A 10461-nucleotide genomic window follows, 5' to 3' on the forward strand; every position below is an offset into this window, starting at 1 on the left:
AGAGCATATTTAAATTTTAATGAGGCCCAAATTCCTGATTTTCCCTCTTATGGATCATTTGGCATCAAATTTAAGAACTCTTTGGGGCATGTGGCTACTCATTTGGTAGAGCATGCGACTCTTGATCACAGGGTTGTAAGTTCAAGCCCTACGTTGGGTGTGGAGATTACTTAAAAATATAAATCTTAAAAAAAAAAGAAAAAGGCACTTGTGAGGATGAGCACTGGGTGTTATATGGAAACCAACTTGACAATAAACTATTTTAAAAAAAGGGAAAAAAAAAGAAAAAGAACTATTGGTCTCTTCATAGATCTTGAAGATTATTTTTTAAACAAAGTTTTAGAGTTTTAGGTTTTAGGTCTGTGGCCATTCTGAGCTAATTTTTATATAAGATGTTAGATGTAGGTTAAGTTTTATTTTGTGCCTATTGCTCTAGCATTTGTTGGAAAGGCTATTTTTCCTCCATTGGATTGTTTTGGTGTCTTTGTCAAAAAAAAAAGAGTTGGGCATATTTGTGAATCTGTTTCCAGGATCTGTATTCTGTTCCACTGATCTATGTGTTTATCCCTTCACTTACAGGTTTCTCAGCATTGATTACTGTAGCTATATAATAAATCTAAAAATTGGGTAGACTGATTTCTCACATAATATTCTTCTTTTTCAAAATTCTTTAAGTTATGCTAGTTCCTTTGCCTTCCATATACACTTTGGGACAATCTTGTATATGTTTACAAAAAATACTGGGATTTTGGTAGTAATTACATTAAACCTGCATATCAGTATGGAGTAGAAGTAATATCTTTACTATGTTGAGTCTTTGGATCTATGAACACAGTTTGGATCTATGAACACAGTATGTCTCTCTGTTTATTTAGATCTTTGATTATTTTCATCAACATCGTGTAGTTTTCACCATATATATCTTGTATGTTTTCTTAGACTTATACCTATGTATTTTTGAGCAATTTTATTTTTATTAAAAATTTTTTAATGTTTTATTTTTTTTGAGAGAGAGAGAGAGACAGCATGAGCAGGGGAGAGTCAGAGAGAGAGGGAGACACAGAATCTGATACAGGCTCCAGGCTATGAGCTAGCTGTCAGCACAGAGCCCGATGCGGGGCTCAAACCCACGAACCGTGAGACATGACCTGAGCCAAAGTAGGACACTTAACTGACTGAGCCACCCAGGCGTCCCCTCTCCATGAGTTTCTGATCATGTGATTTTCTTCTTTAGAGGGTTAATATGGTAGATTATACGGATTGACTTTCGAATATTGAGCCAGGTTTACATCCCTGGAATAAACCCCAGTTGAGCACGGTATATAAATCTTACTGTAATTTGATAAAATCTATTTGCTGATACTTTGTTAAGGAGTTTTGCAGTTATATTAATGAGAGATATTGGCCTGTACTTTCTTTTGTACTGTTTCGTTTTCATGGTAATACTAGGAATTGGGAAGTATTCCCTCCTATTTTGTGGAAGAAATAATATAGAACAAGTGTTATTTCCTCTTTAAACATTTGGTAGAATTCTCCAAGGAAACCACCTGGACCTGAACATTTTGGGGGGAAGGAGAAGGGGAGAGATTAAATTATGAATTAATTCCCCTTAATTGTTACAGCGCTATTCAAATAATCTGACCCTGTCAGAGTTGGTGGTTTGCGTTTTTCAAGGATTTGGTCCATTTTGTCAAATTTATTTTTTTCTTTAAAAATATTTACTTTAATGTTTTATTTATTTCTGAGAGAGAGAGAGAGACAGCATGAACGGGAGAGGGTCAGAGAGGGAGACACAGAATCCGAAGCAGGCTCCAGGCTCTGAGCTGGCTGTCAGCAGAGCCCAACGAACCGTGAGATCACGACTTGAGCCAAAGTCGGACACTTGACCGACGGAGCCACCCAGGCGGCCCCATTTTGTCAAATTTACACATGCAGTTTATAGTATTCCCTTATAATCTTTTTGGTATTTGTGGAGTTTCTAGTGATATGCTGTTTCATTCCTGGTATTTGTAGTTTGTGTCTTTTTTTTAGTCAGTCTTGCTAGTGGTTTGTCAATTTTATTGATGTTTTTCAAAGAACTAGCTCTTTCATTGATTTTCTCTATTTTTCTTTTATACATTCCTTTGCTTTCTGTTGCTTTTCTTATTTTTATTTCCTTGCTCATGCTTGCTTTGGGTTTACTTTGGTCTTTTTTTTCCCCTAAGGTCTGGAGCTGGCTTCAGATAAAATGACTTAGTGCTTTGATTTTTCCTCAGCACTGATTTAGTCGTGTGCCACCATGTTTGATGTTTTCATTTTTATTCAGTTCAATGCATTGGAAATTTGTTTCCCTTGAGAATTCCTCATTGCCCCAAGGATTATTTACAAGTGCACGTAGCTTTGAAGTATTACAAGATCTTTTTCCTCCTTTCTTTCTACTGCTGTGCCCACGGTCATCAGAGCACGTTCTGTGTGACTCCATTTTTAAACCTGTTGATATTTGTCTTATGGTCCAGGTTAAGGCCCATCTTGGTGAATGTTCTGTGGGAGCATAATAAAGGTCTGTTCCGCTGCTGTTGGGTGGAGTGTTCTATAAGTGTTGATTAGGTGCTGCTGGCTGATTGTGGTGTCATCTCAATATTGGCATCTATTGTCTTTTTTCATTCAGTTTGAGATATTCCTGGTTCTTGGTATGATGAGAACAGCCCCCCCTCCCCCATATATAACAACTTTCTTTTAACGTTTGTTTTTGAGAGAGAGAGAGACAGAGACAGAGACAGAGAGAGCACACACACAAACAGGGAAGGGGCAGAGAGAGAGGGAGACACAGAATCTGAAGCAGGCTCCAGGCTCGGAGCTGTCAGCACAGGGCCCAACGCAGGGCTCGAACCCAGACTGAGATCATGACCTGAGCTGAAGTCAGATGCTAAACTGACTGAGCCACCCAGGTACCCCACAACTTTAGTTTTTTAAGTAATCTCTACGCCCAACAGGGGGTTTGAACTCACCACCCCAAGATCAAGAGTCATGTGCTCTTCTGACTGAGCCAGTCAGGCAACCCAAGATGACTTTTTAGTGGAACCTAGATATTTTGGTTATGAGGATTGAATCCAAATTTAAACTTCTTGTTTAACTAACTTTCTGTGAACTGCTTTGGCATGGGAGGGGGAGGTGGGACTTCATGACCCTCCACCACCCCCTCTGCAATGCTCCCTACAGCACAGTGCAGGAAACTATCTCTGGGGAGCAAACTGAGGCAATCATAGGGTTCATCTCGTTTATTTCCCTTTTCTCGTTTAACGAAGTTCTGCACTACCTGCTCAATATCCATAAATATTTCTTTTATAATTTTGTGTTTTTTTAGTTGTTTATAATGGGAAGGTGATTTCTGTAGGTGATCATTTCATGAGTGGAAGTAGAAGTCTTCCTGAACCAGTTTTTCAGCTGGAAACAACTGATGTAAGAGGCTAGGCCCCTAGGAGAAAGGACCCTGAAACAGCATGGTAAGCATATAAGGGAATAACCTCCCGAGTCCTACCCTGTAAGGACTCACAACCATTTGTTTACTTAAAACACGCTGGAGAAAGAGGCACATTCAACCATTTGAGAAACTATTGTATACAGGGTCCTATCTGACACTGATGTCCACAGATCTGAAGCATCATCGTGGCCCCTGTTGGAGTGGCAGCGCATCGGGGTGGGGTGACAAATGTACTCAAGGCCCAGGTTTAGCTCTCAGTGGTCCTGCTGGGCTCACTGATCCACCTAGCGGTCATTTCATTGGTCCTCAATGGGTAGCTGAGACGGATATACTTGATAGTTGGCAGAACTACACTAACCATGATAGGGTAAGAGCTATCATAGTGAGAAAGGCCAGCACCAAGCTCCTGAAGCTGCCTCCACCATCTCAGGCCAAGATAATCAATAAAAACTATCCCATCAGTGGCCCTCTTGCAGACCTATAGGATGCAGGGACAGTGGGCCCATTAAAACACCATTTAATTCACCAGTCAGGTCCCTGGTAAAACCAGAAAGTTCTGGAGGATGACAGTGGATGACAGACATCTCAATCAACAAGTAATTTCAATTTTATCTGCTGTGCTAAATGCTAAATGTGGGGTCTTTGCTAGAGCAGATTAACACAGCCTCAGGTACATGATAGGCAGCCACTAACCTGAGCAATACACGGTTTCCCATCTCTGTAAGAAAGGAGGACCAGAAAAAGCACTTTCACCAGTGGGATGAGCAGTGCTATCTATTGTCTTGCACCTGGACCGTGTAAACCCTCCCACCCTGTCATGACAGGTCTTGGACCATATGGACATTCCACAGATTATCACATTACTGCACTGATGACATCGTGGTAACTCTACAGGAGCAGCAAGACATGGCAAGTACGCTAGAGGCCCTCACAGGATGAACGTCCTTCCAGTAGTGGTACCTAAACCTGCAAACATTCACTGATGTCTTTAGAGGTCCGGTGGTCTGGACCATGCCAGGATGTTCCCTCCAAAGTAAAGGAGAAGTTTGACATCTCACGTCTCACTACTAAGAAGGGAACACAGTGCCCGAGAAACGGCCTTGGGGTCTACAGACAGCATATTCCACACGTGGGAATCCTATTCTGGCACATGTATCAATTTTGATGATAAATGGACAGATGCAGTCATGACCTGGAAGGACATAATGACCAGGTACCGTATCAGGCAACCTACTTGGACCAGAAGTACGAGTTGAGGGGTGTGGGTAGAAATCTAGATGGGGAGTAGACAAGGGAGCGGAGTACCAGTGCAGACAGGGGAAGTTACAGCAGCAGGGGCTGTGGTCTGTCCCAGACCTTCCTGTTAAATAGCTTTCCCGGGAAAAGAGGCCCAACAGGTTCCTGAAGGGATCACTCTAGAACCTATGATGCAGTGGATCCAAACAGCACAAAAGGTGGACTGTAGTGAAGACCTGGTGTGCTGCCCAGACTCCCGGCTTCAGGACCGAAGCACTCATTTCCCAAGCTGCTCAGAATGCAGACAGAGAATGCTCACCTGAGTCCCCCTGGGGAACTGCTTTTGCCTGAAGTCAGGCACCTCACCCAAGGACATGGCCCTTTTCCAGCTAATGTGGGTGTGTGTCCACCTGCTTCAGCAGGGTACACATTTCCACACAGCCATCCTGGCTTGAGTGTGAGGGACTGACCGAGGTCATTGTTGAGACATCTCGGCTTAACCTCCCCTCTACAGAATCCTACTTCCTGGACTCCCCAACCATAAACTTCCTGCACACAAATTCCCAATTCAGTCTGTTTCACCAGAAACTCACACAATGACATATTTAAACACTTTGAGATTAGCTGTGTGGAATTTAGTGCCTGATGCTCAGGCAATTTCAGAGACCTTCATGATGGGGACATGGTGGTGCGGAAAGATGTGTTAAATGAGCTTTTCACCAGGAACAGCAGGGATGGAGACCGTTGAAATGGCAGATTTCAAACATCAGTTTTAAGTTTCAGCATAACTTGAGTTCTGGAGTCTGGCAAGTGTGAGGCTGGCTATGGTTTTCAGCGCAACTGATGACACTTCTATTAGTTGGGACGGCCTCATGTGCCTCAAAGTGCTTAACCAACTCAGAGTGGTAGGTGAGCTCAAACACTAGGTTCGAAACTAGTATCTCTGAGCTTCTGATAAAGACAGGAAAGAGTCGATGGTCCCATCTTTACCACTCCTAAACTGTGTGACCTCACATTGTATTTCAGCAACTAGCACAATCCATTTGACAACAGTTGCATCTTTTTTCCACTCACAGACCTTGAACTTACACAGAATTATCTACTTCCCTTATCTCTTATCAAGATACCTATTCCATAATTACCCAATGACTAGCCCTATATCTTAACCTTGGTCTGGAAACCAAGATACCATCTTTTTCAAAATTTCAGGGGCTGGTTATGGAAATAAAAGATAAGTTCCCTTTTTAAGCTTCTCTCATCTCAGCTTCATTTTCTCCAACAATTACTCTTAGGCCATATTCAGATCCCTTTAGAAAAGGAGAATCCATTGTGCTTACTCATATTTATAGCTTTATCAATATACCTAACAAAAGTAACTTTTAAGATCAAAGATGTATCAGCTTGTTAGGTAATTTGCCCACAGCACCCATGGGATGTAGCCTGCAAATCCATTCTCTTCCTTCCTTTTTAGCACCAAACTCCAGTAGCTCAAGAGGACAACCTACTTGGAAGTTCTATCCCCAGTCTACTCAAGCCCCACAAACAGCATCTAAGAACACAATCTCTCTAGTCAACGGTTTTGTAATAGCACTGCATGGTGACAAATGATAGCTACACAGCTTAATGTATAGAATTATCCAACCCGTCTGCTGTACACCTGAGAATAATGTAAATGGTGTTGTCAACTACAAGTAAAAAAACTAAAACGGAAAATTTACCAAAGCATACGTACACGCTTAAAGACCATACATGGTACCATTTGCAATCAAGGAAATGTAAACAGACATAAAGGTGCAGCATTAAATCATAACTGAATAAAATTAACTGTAAATACAAGAATAAAAAAATTTAAAAAAAAATAAATAAATAAAAACAGCATAGCCTCTTTATTTCCTCCTGAAATACAAATGTTGTTTGTAGGAGAATGAGCCTACTACTGGAGACAGCGACTAGCTCTTCCATTTGTTCCAGTGAATTTCAGGCTAAATAAGATCCAAACTGTTTCCATCTGTTAATACTCAGCTTATGAAATCTACAGCCTGGTACTCCCTGAGCAGGACTGCCCCAGTAAGGCCAGATGTGATAACAGTCAAAGATGGAGGATTCAACACGTACATGCAGTTTTGGCCGATGTCTTCACGTGCTCTGTAAAATTCTACTATTTTGTCAGAGCTGCAGTCATCCTACCAGGGTGATGGCCCATCGCTGCTCCAATGATCCTGATTCTGCCTTTTTTTTTTTTAATGTTTACTCATTTTGGGGGGGGGGGCAGAGGATCCAAGTGGGCTCTGCACTGACAGCAGAGAGCCCAATGTGGGGGTTGAATTCACCAACCGAGAAACCATGACCTGAGATGCAGTCAGGCAGTCAGCTCACTGAGTCCCCCAGGGCCCCGGTTCTGCTCTTCTGCTTTTGAGGGAGAACAGGTTCAGATCGTCTGGGAGCTGGTGGAGGCCATTCCCTTGGCAGCTTGCTGGGCTAACCTGTACTTGTATCTTTTGGTCTTGGGCCTCTCAAAGTTCACCACAGACATAGGCACCCTCACAGTGTTAAGTCCATTTACCTGCACAAAACAAAAGGAATCCTCAGAGGTTAGTTGGGCAGGTAAGAACGAATACCAAGCTTCTTACCCGCAAGAAAAAGGGGACAGGATGTGAAACACTCACCGTCACCTCACACCAGTACTCGCCCCACTGTGTAATGGGTTCTTCTGGTAATTTTAATGCATGTGGGGCGACCACAACACCAAGCTGCAAAAAAAGCCAAAGCCAAAAGGAGCTGTTTACACTGATGCAACTCTAGGCAACCTCAAGGAAGGTTCTGGAATTTCCTGTACAGGAATGAATAAAGCAGAGTTTACCCTGGCCGATCCCATGTTTCCCCTCCACAGACAGTGGCAGAGAAACTCAGTCCTAATTTCTCAGAAAGGGAGGAGGATCCACCAAAGAGAAACAGGGCTTGAGACCGAAGTCACTTCATCCACAAAAGTACAAACTGCACAATGAGTCACATTTCCCAGGTTTCTCCTACAGAAGAAATAAATGCTACCACTATCTTTTCCTATCAGTCTTCAAATTTTGGCCACTCTTAGTTGTGAGTCACTTCCCTTCCTCAACCCCTGCAACCAAGGACACTTTCCCTAACTTCAGCTGGACGAACACACCCTTTCCTAACGAAGGGATCAATCCTGGGCCTCCTTCCCAGGGGTAGCTTCTGCCCTCACAGGGACAGCGGTGCCTGGGAACACTCACATTTTTGAAGAAATGGCGGGCAACTATTTCAGGGTTTAGTTCCCATTTGACGTTGTTCTTCATCCCCACCTCCAAGTGACAGCTTTTCAGAAATTTCACTGTCTGATAGGAAGTGTAAACAGGGGCTAGGTTATAGTTGGAATCAAAAAGGAAGACACATGTTAGCAAGAGACACAAGATCTGAATTCAGGAAAGAGGCACAACTTCTGCCTCACAAGCATACAGGTGAGATGAACTGGAAACAGAACATTCCTATGGTCTCAAGGCTGATTCTGTACAAACATGTTTTAGTGATACTTTGGAGGGGAATGTCACCTATTCTTGGTTGTTCCTAAGCAAGGAGAAACAGGCCCTGTCAAAGTCAGACTTCTCAATGGGGATCACTGATAAATCTTGAGACAGAATGACCTTCATAGACCATTTTAACCCAATACTTCTGGCCCTTGAGTCCCACCCCTCCCCAGTTAATAATTCTTTTCTGCTTACAGAATGAAATATAAACTCAGCTGGATTCAAAATGTTATACAAATCTCATCCCAACCCCCTTTACAGCCGTAACTATTACCCTATATGAGTCCTCTGCTTTTGCTAGACTGAACTTTTTATGTTAAAACATGCCTTCACTACCTACCTTCATTTCTTTTCCCTTTTCCGCCCTCCTGGCCTATCCAAAGCCTACTAATCCCACAAGGCCCAATTTAATCCCACCTGAAAAAGACCCTCCCATCAACCTAATCCTTTCTGGTCCATGTCATTCTTACAATCTACTCCCTTGAAATTACTGATCACTTTCTCATGTGTCTATGTTTGTTGTGACTTATCTGTAAACAGCTATGGAGGCAGAGCCCTCATCTCACACTTTTCCATGGGTTGCCTGCTACCTGGGTAGGGGACTCAGCAAGTCAGGATCTCCCAGGAAGTCTCAAAACCAGTTTCGGCAACCAAACATTTCCCCTTCTTCTTACTACGCTGTGTCTACGATCAGGATCCTTCAAGGAAATCAAGGAGCCTCTCAGGAAGAGGCTGCTAACTCCTTAAGTGGCAAATAAGACTTTTCTGTGTTGTTACTCACCATCTCACCTGCCCTGGTCTGGATCTTCTCTAACTTTCCTTCTTGTCTCAGCTAGAAAAGAAAGTCCAAGAGGCAAACCATGAGAGACTCTTGAATGCTGACAAAAACTGAGGACTGATGGATGTGGGGGGGGGATGGGCATGGAGGAGGACACTTGTGGGGATGAGCACTGAGTGTTATGTGGAAACTAATTTGACAATAAACTATTTGTAAAAAAAAAGAAAAAAAGAAAAGAAAGTTCAAGGTGAAACAAAGGGAGAAAAATGAGTCTATGATAAATATCAAACTCTTATGCTAGACATAGGCTGGGTTTCTGGATTCCTGTTCTTCTCATCCCTATTTCATTTTTAAATTAAACATCAAAGGGAAGGAAATTGCTAGAAAAAAATCTTAAGGTTTTATTCTTCCAAGTCCCTCTGCTCACCAATTTCTCCTCTTCAAACAGTTTCTTGTTTTCAGGGGATGCATATACAGCCAGACCTTGAGGCAACAGCTGATTCCGGCCCAAAGATTTCTTCACTGAGACCAGGTCGCCCCGGACCCCAAGTCCTGTGGATGAGAACAGACACTGGATCAGGCTGGCTAGTACCTAAAGAGGAGATCAAAGATGCACCTATTGGGGGCACCTGGGTGGCTCAGTCAGACTTCGGCTCAGATCATGATCTCACGGGTTCGTGGGTTTGAGCCCTGCGTCCGGCTCTGTGCTGACTGCCAGCTCAGAGCCTGGAGCTTGCTTCAGATTCTGTTTCCCACTCTCTCTGACCCTCCCCTGCTCACGCTGTCTCTCTCTCTCAGAAATAAATAAAACATTAAAAATAAAATAAAAAAAAGATGCACCTATTATTCTCTCACAATACTTATTCCTCCTAGGAAAAATATTAATACTCACTAAGAACAACACTTAAGAGACTTCTAATTCGTTTTTTTAGGGCCTAAATTAGAAATTTCACATTCCCTGTACAAAGTGAGACTTGTCCCATCAAAGGATTTCGGTCACTGTAGCACATGCTGTTGGGCCTCCTTTCCCCTGCACACAGTTGCGCCGTTCGTGTTCCTTTTTCTATGCAGGAAGCCAACCACAATCACTTCCATGGCGTCTTCTCAAATACAGAGATCATTTCTACACAGTAGAGAAAGGCCGCGAACAGCTAAGCGGGGCCGGCAGGAAAGGGCTGATGGCAAACGGAGCCGGCCCGAGGTAGGGAACGCCTTTGCCGGGCCTTACCTACCACCGACTGGGTGAGGAGGAGCTCCAGGTTGCCTTTGGGCCCGTGTTTCGTGTCCTCTACCAGCTTGTAGACGCGGTGTCGCCGGTGCAGGCGCGGCTTCCGGCCGTCCCCGGCCAATGGCACCTTCCACCAGCGCTCCACGACGACGGTGCCCTGGCAGTCGGGGAGCGAGGGTGAACGAATCCCCCAGAGAAACCCCTGCCCCCCTCCGTC

The 10461-nt window shown here is 43.5% G+C and overlaps 2 protein-coding genes across 3 annotated transcripts in view; one reads left to right on the forward strand and one right to left on the reverse strand.

The window, feature by feature from the left end:
* RIIAD1 (regulatory subunit of type II PKA R-subunit domain containing 1) overlaps positions 1–6527 on the forward strand; it is a 21329-nt gene extending 14802 nt beyond the window's left edge. Inside the window, exons 5-7 of one of the 2 annotated variants that reach the window (XM_077772505.1) lie at positions 3344–3482; positions 4285–4673; positions 6168–6527. The gene's annotated coding sequence lies outside the window, so the exon portion shown is untranslated. The remainder of the gene's footprint in view (positions 1–3343; positions 3483–4284; positions 4674–6167) is intronic. The other variant, XM_077772506.1, reaches the window with a different exon arrangement.
* A 32-nt stretch (positions 6528–6559) lies between these two features.
* MRPL9 (mitochondrial ribosomal protein L9) lies at positions 6560–10455 on the reverse strand (the record flags this gene model as incomplete). The annotated part of the gene is made up of 6 exons (XM_077772608.1): positions 6560–7259; positions 7363–7446; positions 7948–8049; positions 9020–9070; positions 9444–9568; positions 10245–10455. Coding segments are annotated over 6 exons (708 nt in total), but the record flags the coding sequence as incomplete, so codon positions are not given.
* Positions 10456–10461: the final 6 nt, after the last annotated feature.

Source organism: Crocuta crocuta, unplaced genomic scaffold, assembly GCF_008692635.1.
Source record: "Crocuta crocuta isolate KB4526 unplaced genomic scaffold, BGI_CrCroc_1.0 scaffold415, whole genome shotgun sequence".
Taxonomy (NCBI): Eukaryota; Metazoa; Chordata; class Mammalia; order Carnivora; family Hyaenidae; genus Crocuta; species Crocuta crocuta.